We start from the raw sequence: 15,996 nt of genomic DNA, 5'->3' as shown, positions 1-15,996 counted from the left end.
AGCTAAAGGGATCTTAGTTTTGTATTTTAATAACCCTCAAAATGATGTGTATACTTCCATTTACAGTGTTTCCAGGAAGGCAGTGTAGTTTTGTCAGACACCCATTTCAAGCTTCATTCAAGTTTTTATTAAATGTATGGTGGATATACCATGTATCTTGTGACAGTCAAATATGTGGAGTCTATTTAAAAGGCTATGAAGCACATACAGAGCAATGGAGATGACCGTTCTCCAGCCTCTTGGGTTTACTGGTAGTTGGTGGCTGTAGCTTGCAGAGTTCTTTGAGAAAAGATGCAAATGTTGCGTTCATGACTTGTCTTTTTCTTAGGAATGTATCCGAGCTTTAGGCCAGAACAAATCTCATACCCCTTTCCGGGAAAGCAAGCTGACCCAGGTGCTAAGAGACTCTTTCATAGGAACTAACTCAAGAACCTGTATGGTGAGTATGTGCGTGGCACAGCTGAACCCACTCACCGCTTGTGATCTCTGCAATTTGTCCAGAGAGCTGCATGCTCCCTTTCTAAGGGGAGGGGACTTGGAAGTCACAAAGCTTCAGTTCTCCGCAAAAAAAGTCTTGCAGTTTTTCTCCTCAACTCACCCACAGCAACTGAGACCAACAACCGGCGAGTTCTGATCCAGCCCCAGTAGGAACAGGGCAGCAGAAGCCACTTTCATACAGTGGATCTACAGTAGAACCTGGAGTGTGCTCAAAAAGCTTTGCTTCCTGTGGGAGGCACAGCACCATGGGTGCACATAAAGCCAGAGGAAAGCTGGATACAGAGTCTCTCACATGTCCCACAGGAACCGTAAAGAAAAACAGACTTGACAACATCTTAACACTGATCCTTTTCCCTAACATCTCACAGCTGCCTGGTGGGATCTGCAGTGCCATTAACGTGAGCAAAAGGCAGACGTGGGACTCACTGTGGCTTTCTGTTCTGTTTGCAGATAGCAATGATTTCTCCGGGCATGAGTTCATGCGAGTACACCTTAAACACACTGAGATACGCTGACAGGTAATGGCCTTTCTGGCCTGGGGATTCTGCTCTTGTTGCAGAATGTGTTTTGGCTGCTTTTACACTGATCAAAAGTTCTCTTGGTGTCATTGTCCATGGTGACAATTTGGAGGTTCCATTTGCTGGGAGCGAATAACCTTAAAGCTGTCTTCAGAAACTATCATGGGTGTGGTTTTGTGTTTCTGTGGGGGGGTAATAGAGTTTGTGTAAAACCATAACTGTCTCCTTTACTCAGAGGAGTGTCTTATGTAAGACTTCAGATCACCTTGTTTTTTGTCGGGAGTTTACCCTGTTAGCAGCACATCCTGAATGGTTACATCCATGACCTTTACTTTTTGCAGTATTCTATGCAGGGTCCCCTATGTGTGTGCTAAGAATGTTTCCCTGACATGACCCTACAAATGATGCGGAAGGGCAGTAGGTGTTTTTGATGGACTTTAATAGAAGCTAATAGGGTATGACACTTCAGAGACCGGGTGAAATCTAAAGAATCTGGGGAACTCGGGTGCCTTGCAGCAAATGGTGTGAGCGTGGATTTTGAATGCCCCATGGTTGGGCTTTGGGTACCTGCAGTGCACAAAAGACTTGTAGGGACTGAGACTAAAGATTCACAAGGGGGTCTTGCTTGAAACCTGGAACTACTGTGCAGAGCAGTGAGAGCCTTTACGTGCCCTTACACCTCTCTGGTGAGGTGACAAGCAAAAAGGGACAGGCAGACTCTACAGCTACAGGGAGAGTATTTTAAGTCTAAGCTCAACAGCTAAGGAAACAGCTAAGCCTTTTCCTCTTTCACTAGGGTCAGTGGCACTTGAATTTTTTGTTGGTGATGCTGTGTTGTGTGGATCCGTGTGCTGTGGCTGTAGAGCCTATGATTTGTCATACGTTAACAAGATGACATTTCCACACTTCAGATTTGGTAGCTTTCCTTTGTTTGGTTCGCAAAAGGCTGCTCGGTCCTCTCCTTTCCAGCCTCTGAAAGGATGTCTGCTAATTCAAGTCACAAACGTTCAGGAGCACTAGGGATCTTGACAGGCTTCCAGATTTTGTTCCGGATTGAAGGCTTTTTTCTGGTGGATAGTCATTCCTAATCACCTGAAAGTACAGGACAAAATGCAACATCTGGCTTATGGTGTGCTTCAGTAAGATGCTAGTCTTCAGTTGTACTCACTGGATTCTTAGCTAGTGCACAAGGCAAGTTCAAGCTATAAACGGGGTGTGTAAGCTGGAACCCGCTGGAAATATGAAGCTGACACTAGTAACTAGAATGAAGTACCTAGCTGATGCTTGACCTCTACCTCTAGCTCCATGTCATCAGATATGATTGTTATCCGTATAGGCCTATTCTGGCATGGAGGGCCTCAATGGGAGGGGTGGGGATCAGCCTTATTCCTTTTCTTTCCATACTAAGTCCTCTTAGTTGGTCATGACAAACCAAGCTGACATGTGGAAGATAGCCTGTGTGTGCGAAAGGCTTTGCTGGCAATTAGTATTGTGTACTTGGAACACTTCTCTCCAGGAGAGGTCCTAAATTGTTGTGGCTAGGCTGGACATAGAGGCACATCTCTCAGCTTCCCTTCCCACAGTCCTCTGGAGTTTGTCCATGAAAGCTCGTTCCAGGTGTGGTAATGTGGATTTTTTAATGAAGTCAAATGTTTTTGACTTCATTAGTCAATGAAGTCAATGCTGAGCACCGACTGATTGCAGTAGCTGTTTTGTGATGCTGTCGCTCTGAAATTGCTGAAAGACTGAGTGGTGAATCCTCTTGTTGCAGAGTGAAAGAGCTCAGCCCTCATAATGGAGGTGGTGAAACACAGAATCATATGGAGATTGAGAACGAGGAAACGGAGATCAGTGGAGAAAGCTCAGGTCTTCAACACAATGTATGTGTGGGCAGTGGGCTGAACAAATCTTAAAGCTGGAAACAAGCTGCTCTTCTTACTTGGGCTGTTTCTTGCAGCTCTCCAAGGATGAGGAGGAAGATATGTCTCCCCACATGTTCAATTTCCGTGAGGCTGTGATTCAGATTGGTGAACGGGAGGAGAAGGTTGTAGAACAACTTAGAGAACTGAGACAGGTAGGTGGAAGAGGCAAGCCCAGCCCGAGCTGCCTTCTCTATGTTGACAGGAGCTTGCCTTGTCTGAGCCGAGTGCTACTGGGTAGGCTGTGGGCTGTAATGCAAGATGCTGTCAATGGTGTTACCTTTTCCTCACTGCCAGCTTTTCCCTCTGGTTTCCTGCCCAACCGGTTAAACTGTGGAATTCTGGTGCTTGTGGCCAGCCAGTCCCCCTCCCCTCCAGCTAGCAATCTCTACTTGCACCAACTGATACTGGTCTGCCGAAGCTCTGCTTTGATTTGGTGTGTCATATTCAAAGAAACTCATTGAACTTCCAGAAAGTTGATATCTCTGATTTCTCTTCATGGTCTTTCTTGTAAATACAGAAAATGACGACTGAACTTGACTACCTCTTGGGAATCACAGAGCAACCAGACTATGATCTTGAGACCTTTGTGGGTAGAGCTAAGTACTTTGTAGAGGAGAGCTCAAGAAATTTCCTTAGTGTCAGAGGTATGTTAATGCTTCTTGAGACAGTGCCTACTCAAGAGTTTCTGAATAGCACTGTCACTAATCTTTTTTCTCTAAGATCTGAAATAACATCAGCTTATCTATCTGGGAGGGGTGGTGGTGTTGAGCACCCAGTCCTTCTGCACTGCTGATAGTTCTGAGCACTTATGCTGTGATCACCTAGCACAGACTTGAGATGTCCTTTCGTCTGTACTAGCCAAAACATTACTTTGAAAAGTATCTTCCACTTTTTCAATGCCACATAAAACTGCCCTCTCTTGAGAATAATGCTATACCCACTAAGAAGAGCTGACGTCTGTTTTATTTGTTGGTTACATAGCTTATCTCTTGCCTTGCCCAAAAAACAGTGACTTGAGAAATTGATCACAATACCATGTCATAGGCATTTGCAGGGGTACGTCTACTGTTTCCACTTCTGTTTTCGTGGATATTGGGCCTTAATATCTATCCACTGTAAAGCTAACGAGCTTTGTGAGATCAGGCAGGATGTGATGTTGGGGATCTGATGTTGGCTGAGCTGTTCTTGCACAGTTCATTTGCCTCTGTGGCCCTCGCAGATGGCAGCAGCTGAGGGGCTGAGAGGAACAGCTGGGCTGGAGAACTCAGCCCTCAGGTCAGTCCCCCTGCTAATCCTGTCTTCCGTTACAGAAACGTTGGATGCCCTGGCAGTCGCCATGCAGCTGGAGGAGCAAGCCAGCAAGCAGATGAGCAAGCACAGGCCTTAGTAAATACAGCAGAACCTGATTCACAAGCAGTCTTCTGTATCTCTTGCATGTTTGTCAGTGGTTTGAGTAACTCCTATTTTAAATGCAGTAGGGTGTCTGCAGGTCTGGTGAGCCTGAGGGCAGCGAACGTGGCAGCCTCTCTCTTCATGGCCTGGTATCGGGGACTCTGCAGAGACCCTGCTAGAAACCATGCCTGCAAGGCTTGGGGAGGGGGGGGCCTGAGAGTGTGCTAGGTATGTCTAACATCTGGTCCTTTGTTAGTGACAATGGTCTCCTCTGATAGAACTAGATACACATGTATAATTTTCTGGTGTACATATAACTTTTGGTCCAGGTGTGCTTGAAACATTGCAAAACTTTTGCAAGTCTCTTCTAGGAAGAAAATGGACTATATGTAACTGTAAAAAATCAGTATTTTAAGAAACTTGATAAATAAATGTTCCTGTATTTAATTAACTTCTATCTTATAAAATATTTCTTACTGATTTTTTGCTAAAGTCTAACTGTTCCTAAAGACTGGTTGGTGTTGTGGAGAGAGGCTGATCTCTTGGAGGAAGCTTCTTTTTAAAGTCTTTACACTTGTAATGTTTGCATAAAAATCATTTAAAATAAATGTTTCTTAATCGAGATTCTGCTGGGTAGATCTTGCCTAGTGGGGGGGAGCCTCTAAACCAGTCTCCTGTACTTGAGCAAAGCCCAACAGGTTGTAGTGAGTGGCTCTGCCCTTTTGGTAGCAGGAAAATGGGAAGGGCCCTGTGCCTCCTTTGTACCTCTGGAGTTTAGTTAGGCTTCAAAGGTAGCCCCAGGCTGTTATTTCATGTGTATCTTCCATGTGGGAAATGGAGAATGTGCCACATAAAATAACATGTTCAGCAGCTTTCCAACAATGTGAGTAATTTGTGATAAATGTTATTGTAAGGGGGGAGTGTTGCTGGAGAAGTGACTGTGACTCCAGCTTTGTACATACCTTCTGTGGACTGCTTCCTTGCCATGTCTTTGGGGATGTCCACTAGACTGGAGGCCAGTTCTTCAGCCTGGGCTGGATCCATTTTTGTGTACCAGGTCTCAGGATTGTCCTGGAAGAGGTCATGATGGTGTTATGACTTGTAGCACCTGGGCTCTGCCTGCATCGTACTATGTACTCCACCCCAGGAGCCAGACTCAGGAGGGACCTGGTTTGGAAGAGCTCGAGTCACCTCGTGCCTCATTCTGACACCAAGTTCCCACTGTTACAGTCCTAGCAGGAGTCTGAGAGAGCAAGGAGTCAGAGCAGTTATCTTCCTGAACACAGCCTGAAGGTAAACACTTCTCAAAGGTGAGGCTTTTCTGGAATCTTATTCAAGACTGGATTTTTTGTGAGAAGTCCAATCTCTACACTCATGCAAAACAGACTGAGCTCCAAGGGCCATTAAAACCTGTAAGAAAGGCATGCTTACCATAAAGAGCTGGAAAAGTGTGTCCCCTACTGCCTTCTTTACGTGCTCTTCCACAAAGGGAAATGTATGGACAAAATACTGCAACAGAACAGAGTTGGTGCGTGTATGACACAGCTCTAGGTAACTTCCATGTTACATGACAGGTATTCCCTGAGCCCCCTCCTTTAGCAGCACTTTAGACAGCACTTCATGAACAAACCTATGAGGGAACTTGTGGGCCCCTGCTCAAGCTTTATGTTGTTCCCTTCTGCTGTCCCCCAGTGCCAGCTCACTGACAAGAGAAGGGAGGGTGTTTGCAGTGGAGTGGTTACAAGGGAATTCATCCTGCTGAGCTGTCCATGCCTGCTCAGATGAACAGCAGTTTGTAACCCCCCTTTTCACCCTGAGTAGCCTGATTCTCAGTTGTCCCTCATTCAGTCCCTCATTCAGCCCCTTCCTATCTACTGACACCGTGGTCCTTCCTCTTCCCAGTCATCACCTGTGACTTACACAGACAGAGTTGTGCTGAGGTGGCCAAAGCTCTTTATGCAGCACCAGCAGGACAAAATATCCTGCTTGTAATTCTGTGCTAGTGTCTAGCTCCAGGCAAACTGCATTGTTTAGCCCATGAGCTCTGTGCTTGCTACTCCTGGCAAGCTGGTGGGTAGAGCAGATGTGTGAGGGCCAACACTGGCTTCTCAGCACCTTCTTTTTGGTGGTTGGCATATAGGACAGGAAGCACAGCTACTGCCTGAAGGAAGTGCCACTCCCAGCTTTGTGAATAAGCCTGTGTCTGCTGTGCTCAGAAAAAAAAAAGCCTATAATGCAGGGAGCCTTTCTGTTCAAGCACTCTGAGACCATTACACTGGCCTCCACCACATCCCATCACACTCACCTTCAGGGAGATGCTGCCATGTCTCTGGCTGGGCACGTGTTCCGCGTTCCCCACAGCAACCATCAGGCCACGCACCACTTTCAGCTGGATCAGCTCTTCAGCCACTTCTGCTGACTCCTTGGCTAAAATGCTGCAATAAGACAGGCCGTCAGCCCCTACCCTGTACAGGGGAAGGGGCACACAACAAATTGGGTCTGGCCCTCTTGGTGCAGACCTGGTGTGACCCCAGTGGAAAAATGACATGTTCCTGTTTCTACCCTGCCCTAGAGGCAATGATGGACGGGAGACAGGAAAACAAACAAGCAAACAAAAATAAACATTTGGCTCTACATTGATTGTCAGTCATTTAACATGTTCTTGCTGAGAACCAATTGTTTAATTATTGTCGGGCGCTTCCTAGTGTGTATTAAATTCTACCACGTTTCCTGCATGACCATAAAGAAGCCAGGACTCGAAATGGAAATACCACCAATGTTATTGCTTCTGTGAGCATGACCCTGGAAGACGCTCCAGTGTGCCTCTGTACCCACTAAGTTCATCTGCTTTTGTGGGATTTTTTTTTCCCCATCATCTACTTTTGTAGAAAAAGTGTTCTTATAGCACTATCTTGTGGACGCTGCAAGAAATTCATAGTGAATGAAAAACTTTAGCATAAATGGCTGAATTTGAGGATTCTGCAGATTCTTCCACCGGGCAGCTGATGTTAAATAAGGTTTAATTACTTGTGGCTCCCAGCTACGTGGAGAATACGGTGGTCTTGATCAATATAGCACCCTACAGCCCTGTGCCGTGGAAGGACACACACACACATTGCATCCAGGCTCAGCCATAAAGGGGCCATTGTGACAGCACACAGGGCCGGAGCTGAAGGGATTCCACATCTCCCTATAAAAAAATAAAAAATAAAACCCACTCCAGTGTCAGTAGCAGGGAGGGTTTGTGCACCGCTACCTCCAGGCAGCAGCTCTGCCCTGAACACACTCATCTCCAAGCAGCCTAGAACAGGGCTTGGCAGAGCTGGGGTGTTCAGCCAGAGAGCAGTGCCGGAGGGGAATGCTCCCTGGAGGAACGTGTCCCAGTCCATTCCTGTTCAAAGGAAGATGCTTCCCTAAAGTCCTTTTCATGCTCCTGTGGGGTTTGCTCCAAAGTTTCTTACCCGATGGCTTTTGCGGCAGCTGCCTGCTGAATGTACGCCAGCATCGGCTCCCTCGGGCACAGCGCTTTTGGATCTGCAGGAGGAAAATCAACCAAGTGAGAACGATGCTTTGGAACAGTCCTGAGGTGTGAGAAAGGAGGGTGGGGGGCGGTAAGACGAAAAGAGGATTTCTCCTCAGGGAAGGCCTGTGGCTGCGTACCCTGCAGGGCGCACCCGCAGAGGCCACTGCAGCCCGCTCTGGGCCAGGCTGGAATTGCCACCTCGCCCCGCAGACCTCAGCAGATCTCTGAAGGTCTGGGCAGCCCCAGCCGGGGGCACCGTTACCTGCGGTGCTCTCGCTGCGGGAGGCGAACGCTGTCTGCCCGGGCGGCGTCAGCGCGGCCACCAGCGCCGCCAGCAGGGCCGGGCGGACCCGGAGGGGCATCAGGGCCGGCAGCAGCTGCAGGGCTGCGGGGACAGAGAGCAGCATGAGCACCGCGGAGTTACGGCTCAATCCTATTTTTAACCACATCGGGGCAGCTCTGCCGAAGCAGAGCCTCAAAAAATTCCACGACACTCGTGCTTGTTCCTCTCCACGGAAATCTTTAGTAAAAGGCGAAAGATTTATACGATCTGAAGAGAAACCAGAGTATGACGCTCACCTCCCTCCGGCCCGGCCCCAGCGCCGCCCGCCGCCCCCCAGCTCACGGCGCCGCCCCCCGCCCGCTCCGGGCCCCCCCGGCCCCGCTCCCCGCCCCTCCCCGCCCCGTCCCCCCGCGCCCCGCAGGGCTCGGCACGGCGCCGGGAGCGGCCGCGGCGGAGGAAACGGGGCCGGGAGGCGCCGCGCTGCCGCGGGGCGCGCTGGGTATGCAAATGAGAAGGGCCCTGAGGGGCGGGGCCGAAGGGCTCGGGCAGCGAGGAAGCGGGCGGGGCCTCCAGCGAGGGGCGGGGCTTGGGCCGGGCTGGGGGCGGGGCTTGGGACCCCGTGGCGCGGAGCGCCCCCAGCCCGGCCCCGCTCTCTCTGCCGGTAAGCGACGCGGGGCGGCTCCCCCAAAAACGGACCCTCAAAGCACTCCACGCCTCGCGCGCCTGTTCCTGCCTTTACTGGGTGCAGGGGGAACGTGACTGCCGAGGGCAAGGAAAGGCCGAGGCTCTCCGTGCCTTCTCCACGTCTGATCAGCCAGTGTGACGTCCGTCCTATAACGAGTCCTTTGGAGGGCCCGGGGGGCTGCAGGCCTGTCGGCCTGACCTCGCTGCCAGGAGAGGCGCTGGGACAGCTCGTCTGGAGTGCAATCATGCGATGTGTGCGGGACCAGCGGGGCATCAGGCTCAGCCAGCACGGGTTCGTGAAAGGCAAAGTCCTGCCTGACCAACCTCATCTCCTGTGACTGGGTGACCCGCCTGGGGGACGGGGGAAGGGCTGCTGATGTGCTCTGCCGAGCCCTCTGCAAGGCCTGTGGCACAGTCTGCCACAGTATGCTCGCGGAGCAGCTGGCAGCCCATGGCCTGGGCAGGTACAACTGTGCTGGGTTAACAACCGGCAGGGTGGCCGGGCCCAGAGAGCGGTGGTGGACGGAGCGAAACCAGCTGGCGGCCGGCCTCCGGTGGCGTTCCCCGGGGGGGGACCTCGGAGGGCCCTCGCTGCTCTCTACAACCGCCTGATGGGAAGCTGGGGGGCGGCCTCTGCTTGCAGATAACCACCAACAGGACCAGAAAGCCCCCGCCCCGCCCCGAGCTGCACCAGGGAGCAGCGGGGCACAAACGCTCTTTGATGCGCTGTGCCGGATAACCCGAAACCCACTCTGTTTTTGACCAAATCGGGGTAGCTCTGCCGAGGCAGAGCCTCAAAAAATTCCACGACACTCGTGCTTGTTCCTCTCCACGGAAATCTTTAGTAAAAGGCGAAAGATTTATACGATCTGAAGAGAAACCAGAGTATGACGTACAACCCCCTCCGGCCCGGCCCCAGCGCCGCCCGCCGCCCCCCAGCTCACGGCGCCGCCCCCCGCCCGCTCCGACCCCCCCCGGCCCCGCTCCCCCCATCCCCTCCCCGCCTCCCGGCCCCGTTCCCGGCCCCGGGCGGCCCCGCGGGAGCTGCGGAAACGGGACCGGAGCGGGCGGGAGCGGGCGGCGCCGCGCGGTGCACCGTGGGTATGCAAATGAGGCGCATGCTAATGAGGCGCGCGCGCGCGCGGGAAGCGGCCCCGCTCAGATTCCCCCGCGCCCCCCGGCCCCGCTGAGCCACCCCCGGCCGCCCGGGCCGGGTCCTACCTTGGTGCTGCACCTCCAGGTGCGCCGAGCCCAGCACGGCCAGCAGGGGCTCCACCAGCGCGGGGGGCGCCTCTCCCACCAGCTCCTGCGGGGACAGGGACAGGGGCGGGGTGAGGGGACAGCTCCGGGCTGTCACCCTGCGGGCACGGGGGTGGCTCCGTGCAGCCCCCTTGATCGTGTCGGGAAACGGGGCTGAGCCCTGCCCTCTGACACAAAGCGTCCTTTGAGCACCCACAGGGGAACAGGGCTGGGGTCCCGCAGCGGGTGCTGCAGAGGAAACCACAACGTTGCATTCGGATGGCCTGCCGTACCCCACTGTGGGTGTGGGGGGTACCGAGCCAGCAGCCTCCGCTGAAGCGGAGGAAGCGTCAACTGGGAGACGCCAGCACTGGGCAGCTGAGCACCAGCCCCTCTCCCAGCCACGGCCCTTCCCTGTGCTCACCCTTGGCCTGGGGCAGGGGGAGTGAGTGCCAGGGAAAGGTAACGCTGCCTGTCACCCCCTGCCACCCACCTGCATCGGCCCCAGCGTCTGCAGAGCCAGCTGCTGGGCTCGGGGGGAGGCGCACGGCAGCACCGCGATGAGGCCTTTGTAGACTTGGTTCTGGTACTTGGGATTGCCGCGGCCCAGGGAGTCCAGCAGAACCCGCGCGTCTTCTTGAGCCTCTGCTGAGGTGGAGGTGGCCAACAACTCGGCGAGGCATCGCACCCCTGTGCGGAGAAAGAGGTGCCAAATTATGTCTGGATGAGTCTGCAGGTCACGCTTCTCAGCAGTTTTGCTGACAGACCCCTCCCAAAAAACACAGCATCGTGTCCCACTCAAAGTGTGGCTTGAGGAGCAGAAGCCAGGAGAAGTGTTCTTTGTTCTTATCAGGAGCCACGACACCAGCTGGAAAACCAGTCAGCCAAACTGTCAGCTGGAGGAGATGGCCAAAGCCCTTCTGCAGGCATTTACACAAGGAGCAAACCTGGCACGGAGATGCCAACAGTGCTGCTAAGGATCCCGCTGCTGCTCCTGCAGCTTCATCTCTCTGGGAGGAAGCTGCGACAGCAGGTATCACCCCGTAGTCACTGACAACCTGAGGCATAATCCCAACTACAGAGCGATGAATGGCGTTTCGCTTCTAGTGTCCAGGAGAAAAAAAAAAAAAGGAAAAAAATATTGTAAGGTTCTTTCAAAAGAACGAAACCCTCCCACCTCCAGAGGTAGGCAGACGCTGCAGGGAAGAATAGAAACTGTTTTGTGATTTTAACTGTAGCAGTTGCAACCAGCAGGACAGCAATATCACATCAGAAGAAATCACTGTAAAGAAAGCGAGCTCATTAAAACCAGAGAGGGGATGAAATGCAAGCACTCCACAATAGCCAGGACTCTGAACTCCCTCCAGCAAGACGAACGCCGCGGCAATCTGCCATCGGCAGGTGGGGGGGAAGGAGGGGCGCAGCGCTGCGAGCAGCCCTGGGGGCCAGAGGTCACGGAGAACATCCTCGCCCGAATTAGGAAAAAGCGCAGATGGACACAGCGCCTACCGTAGCTCTCACAAATGAGCTCCTTATACTTCCTGCCAGCGTTTGCGACGAGCTGGAGCAGCTTGACAGAGTCCCTTTTGTCCTCTTCTTTCAGGTGGTTCAGCCCTAGTATTTCCAGGAGAACCATGACACCTCCGATCTCCAGAAATTCAATAAGGTATCTGCGCCTGCAGGGATGGGGGAACAAAGCCCAAAATGTCACCCGCCCTGGAGCCCGTCTTCCTGAGCGAGCACTCTGTGCTCCTGGGATCTGTCACCTCCTGCCTCGTTGTAGCGGGGACCCGGGGCCCAGACACCGCACACGAGGTGCCTGAGGCTCGGCTGGGACGGCTGTGGCAGATGCCCGCCAGCAGCACGCTCTGCAGCAGGTCACCAGCTCCTGTTTTCTCCTGTGCTCATTTCAGATACCGAAAGGCAGGCACAGAAAGCCCCGTCACTGCACTCGGGCTCCCAACACGTTCCTCCCACACCGCGCCAATGACCCAGTGGCTCTGGTGATGGGCAAGCAGTGGATTGGGTTTTGGGAACATTTGAAAATCCTACTTACAGTAAGCCACAGCCCTTGTTGGGGCCTGCCCTGCATGAAATGCTTAAACAGCCCTTCCAAAAGCCTGCCCAGGACCTGTTATTTTCTTTCTCTCCTGAACCCTGCCACCCTTGTGTGCACCTCTCATGCAGTTACGTTCTATACTCACCCGCCTGCAGCAGATAGGAAGATGCCAATAGACTTGAGCAGCTTGTCAAGGCACGTGCTGTGCGTGTAGCTGTTCGATAAAGCTAAGGAGAGAATGACAGAGCATCTTGGTGTCCCCCTGGCAACTCTGGCAATGTGGAGCTCTGAACCTGGGTTCCCTACTCTCTTTGTCAGAGGGAGCATGGAGCTTCCTCTCAAAGGTGTGCAGAGGCAGCACACTCACCCCAACAGGAGAAAAAACACTAATTCTAGGTTCCTGAGAGTCAAACTACAAGACTTTTCCCTCAGTTCCATCTTTAGATAGCTATTTCTTTTCCCCTGCAGCTGGATATGGGTCTCTGTACTTACCCTTTGAACATTTTTTTGGTAGAGAACATCCCCTTCCTCTCCACCCCCCCTACCACGCGCCACCTTCAGCTTTCCAAGGAAACAGATACGTCATCCTGAGCCACGCTGTTAGGCGAGCCAGAAACAAGCTGGCTCCCTGGGAGAATTCCAGCTCCAGCTCTGGTTCTGTCTTGCCGTTATTGCTTTTGATGAAGCTGTCCAGGATGCGGGTTCGAGCAACTTTGTGACCACTGTCCCATTCTTGCAGGAAAACCATGAGCTTCCTGATGGCCTCCTGCTCTTTGACAGAAGTCATGATCTCTTCTGCCTAGAGAAAAGTGAGAAGTTAAAGAAAGGCCTCGAAGACAGAAGAAGTCTGTATTGAGGAATTACCACCAGAAGCACATTTAAAATGTTCTCTGGCAAATATTAAATATTAATATAAAAGCACTTACTAGCCATTTATTACATCTTTTTCCTTTACACTCGTTCATAGATAGCAAAACTGAGCTAAAAGGAGAGTTTCTGGTACGCCTGAAGCTGCACAAGGGATCTGCAATAGACTTGAGATTATTTTCCAAGGGCAGCTGGCTTCACTACAGGAACTCTCTTCTCCGCTGTGTTAATAAAGTCATTTTGATGTTACTCATTCCCCCCACTTTGGTTTCGTGCTAGGTTCATGATATGAACACTGCATCTCATATCTGACCTACCGGAGAGTAAATAGAGTGAAATGAGAGCACAAATAGGTATGGATTTATGGGGAGTGACAGGGTCAAGGGGGCCGTAAATGCCTGTTAGCGCGCAGCAGTGCAGCCTGCTCTCACCCACAGGGTGCAGTGAGTCACTGGGGCTGGGCCCACATCCATTCCAGGAGGAGGTTTGGCCTGGGCAGTGGCAAAATGGCTTGGGACCCTTTGGCATGGTGGAAAAATTGCTATTATTTTTTTTTTCTTGTCTAATTTCTATGTGCACATTCTGGGTTTTCAGTGGTGCATCATTAAAAAATCTAAGAACTGAAATAATAAGAACTATAGGCAAGAAGACAAAAGCTCCACAAACATCCCTTGTCTGCACCTCCTTCGATCCCATAAGGCAACCTGTATTTTACCAAATTACTTTGCCACACTTTTACCTCAGCAGGATATCCCCCATTCCAACTTGACAAACGGGAAGGTGCACTTCGTAGGGGGATGGAATACCAGAGGACTAGGCCCTCCCTTCATGCGTGTAGTCAAGAATTCCACTGACGTGTATGTGCTTGGCTTTCAGACACTGACTAATCTCAAGGAGCTTTACGGTTAGGAATAAGTATCTGTGTATATACACAGGTGCAGAAAGAGGGACAAAGTTGGTCTCTCACAGATAGCTGCACTAACACACGTGCACTTGAGGGTAAGAAAAAAATTCTCTCCTTATTTAATTGAGTTCTTGGGACTCCCTACCTAAGAAAAGCACTATTTCAGGTTTTATTTAAAGTATGGTTTAAGAGCAAAGTTAAAATGACATAAAATCCCCGGGTTTCAGAATGAGAAGTTTCTTTCAATATAATACAAGTCACCAAGATTAACAGTTAGCTGTCTGCAAAGTTCTTAAGCCTGTTCTTCAAGAATTTGGAGCAAAATACCAATGAGCTCCAAAATATCCCCAGGACATATGCTCAAAATAATTTTCTATTGCTATTATCTGAACCCGGCTGAAAACAATGACCAAGAGGTGAAAAGTATCTCAGTGACGGAAAACAAACAAACAAAGACTTCAAAAAGTTGGCTAAGACACAACGATTGAGAATTAAGATGAGATGAAATTTCATTTGGGAATTAACGGTCTGTGCTCTGTAAAGAGCCTGTGTCCTTGGCAGGGCGTTTTCAGGATCTCCTTTGCAGGGAAGCAGGTTTAAAATAAATCCATTTTCCCAAAATAGTTGTGATTGAAAGTGTTATTAGCCATAACAAATGTTAGTGCTGACAGGAGAATGGCCTGTTAGGGGCCTCTGGTGAAACAGTCAAGTGAAAGTCATATTTCACATTATTGCAAGCATTTTCCCGTGATTTACAGAATATTTGTGAAACATTACTTGCAAGGCATATGATTGATATTGAGAGAACAGCTAGTATGTAGGGGGAATCTGTATTTCACTGAGACTGTTTGCATGAAATTTACAGTCCCATAAAGTGCTCCTCTGTCCTCAACAGAGATCTTGTTAAAAGAACTTTACAGTCTGAAACATCCTAAAATTGATTCTAAATTAATGTTTCCATATTTATGTTTGAGATGCTGGTGGTGTAATGCTGCCCTATTTTTATTTTAAAGCTACAGTAGCTTCCACTATTCAGAAATACCAGCACCAGCTTTAAGACATGAGGATTTTATTGATACAAAGAGCTTGCCCATGAATCAACAGCAAAGAAAAATGAGCTTGAAAAAATGATCACGAGACTTCTGAGGATACAGCAGTATCAGTCCCTGGCTGCTACAACGACAGCATCTGCTGACGTAGTGCTCTTTAAGCTGACATTGCAAAGCACCCTGAAAACGTACCTGAGTATTTTTATTATCGCCATTTTACATATGGGAACATACAGATACATACAGGGAGGTTAAATGACTTGCCTGAGTTGTTTGTCAGTGCTAAAAACAACACATAACTCCTCTTTGCTAGCTCCAAACGCTGCCCTCACCACTGCTGGGCTGCCTCCCCAGCCCACCGGACCTACCGATCACACCAGGGCTGGGGTCGGGGCAGTTCCTTTTTCCTGCCAAGAATAAACGTGAGTGATTTAGGGGCCGCGGGGCAGCTGGGCGCTCGTTTGCACGCAGCGTGCTGCTAAACCAGACCACAAGGCAGGCTGGCGCTGCCAGGCGCGAGGCGCAGCCTTGGACCCGCGGGCAGGACAGCGCCGTGGTGATGTGGAGCTACCTTTGGATCCCTGCACCGCCAGGATCCACGGGCCCTGGGCAAAACCCGAAGCCGGCTTCCCCGGCGGGTCCTCCCCTCGCCTGGGCACCCTGCCCCTCCCCACGGCCCCTCCGCTCTCCCCAGTGCCCCCAGTGCCTTCCACCCCCACCCCGTCCCCCTCCGACAGCCGTGTTCACCCCCCTCAGCCCCTCACCCACCCCCTCACCCCTGCCCTGTCCTCACCCCCCTAGGCCGCAGCCCCTCGCCCCTCACCCTTCCCCCCTCACCCCTGCCCTTCCCCCCAAGCCCCACCCTCCGCCCCCCCAAGCCCCAATCCCGCACCCCGGGGCCCTCCCCCACCCCTCGCGCTCCCCCCCGGCCCCCCTCTGGCCCCCCGGCCCCTCACACTCCGCCGGGCCCCGGCCCGACCCCCGCAGGCGCCCCGCGCCCCCGGCCCCTCCGACCCCGGCCCTGAGGGGGAGCCCCCTCACCTCAGGAGATTGACACC

General features: G+C 51.7%; 2 protein-coding genes and 2 non-coding genes across 10 annotated transcripts in view; 1 reads left to right on the top strand and 3 right to left on the bottom strand.

Moving 5' to 3' along the window:
• The window catches only part of KIF2C (kinesin family member 2C), a 19,046-nt gene extending 14,265 nt beyond the window's left edge, over positions 1 to 4,781 (top strand). For both annotated transcript variants that reach the window (XM_035537981.2, XM_035537979.2), the window contains 6 exons: positions 329 to 439; positions 949 to 1,016; positions 2,788 to 2,896; positions 2,974 to 3,090; positions 3,456 to 3,582; positions 4,249 to 4,781. In XM_035537981.2, coding sequence (XP_035393874.1) covers positions 329 to 439; positions 949 to 1,016; positions 2,788 to 2,896; positions 2,974 to 3,090; positions 3,456 to 3,582; positions 4,249 to 4,325 — 609 coding nt within the window. In that variant the 3' untranslated portion in view covers positions 4,326 to 4,781. The remainder of the gene's footprint in view (positions 1 to 328; positions 440 to 948; positions 1,017 to 2,787; positions 2,897 to 2,973; positions 3,091 to 3,455; positions 3,583 to 4,248) is intronic.
• ARMH1 (armadillo like helical domain containing 1) overlaps positions 1 to 15,996 on the bottom strand; it is a 25,368-nt gene extending 9,372 nt beyond the window's left edge. Inside the window, exons 1-13 of one of the 6 annotated variants that reach the window (XM_050712367.1) lie at positions 15,980 to 15,996; positions 15,307 to 15,345; positions 12,700 to 12,917; positions 12,264 to 12,332; positions 11,569 to 11,735; positions 10,553 to 10,749; positions 10,042 to 10,126; positions 8,116 to 8,238; positions 7,792 to 7,864; positions 6,636 to 6,765; positions 5,762 to 5,839; positions 5,293 to 5,401; positions 1,028 to 2,108 (exon numbers count right to left, since the gene is read on the bottom strand). In XM_050712367.1, coding sequence (XP_050568324.1) covers positions 2,101 to 2,108; positions 5,293 to 5,401; positions 5,762 to 5,839; positions 6,636 to 6,765; positions 7,792 to 7,864; positions 8,116 to 8,238; positions 10,042 to 10,126; positions 10,553 to 10,749; positions 11,569 to 11,735; positions 12,264 to 12,332; positions 12,700 to 12,905 — 1,245 coding nt within the window. In that variant the 5' untranslated portion in view covers positions 12,906 to 12,917; positions 15,307 to 15,345; positions 15,980 to 15,996 and the 3' untranslated portion in view covers positions 1,028 to 2,100. Of the gene's footprint in view, positions 1 to 109; positions 2,109 to 3,058; positions 3,185 to 4,005; positions 4,281 to 5,292; positions 5,402 to 5,761; positions 5,840 to 6,635; positions 6,766 to 7,791; positions 7,865 to 8,115; positions 8,239 to 10,041; positions 10,127 to 10,552; positions 10,750 to 11,568; positions 11,736 to 12,263; positions 12,333 to 12,699; positions 12,918 to 15,198; positions 15,348 to 15,979 lie in introns of those variants that run through there. The other 5 variants (XM_035537986.2, XM_035537985.2, XM_035537984.2 and 2 more) reach the window with 5 other exon arrangements.
• Positions 8,309 to 8,423, bottom strand: LOC118243803 (U5 spliceosomal RNA). The gene has a single exon (XR_004777331.1). It is a non-coding gene; the product is annotated as a U5 spliceosomal RNA (small nuclear RNA).
• LOC118243822 (U5 spliceosomal RNA) lies at positions 9,595 to 9,709 on the bottom strand. Its single transcript, XR_004777349.1, has one exon. It is a non-coding gene; the product is annotated as a U5 spliceosomal RNA (small nuclear RNA).

This window comes from Cygnus atratus, chromosome 8, assembly GCF_013377495.2.
Source record: "Cygnus atratus isolate AKBS03 ecotype Queensland, Australia chromosome 8, CAtr_DNAZoo_HiC_assembly, whole genome shotgun sequence".
Taxonomy (NCBI): domain Eukaryota; kingdom Metazoa; phylum Chordata; class Aves; order Anseriformes; family Anatidae; genus Cygnus; species Cygnus atratus.
The sequence above is the reverse complement of the archived record's forward strand: the minus strand, read 5'-3'. Positions and strand labels throughout refer to the sequence as shown.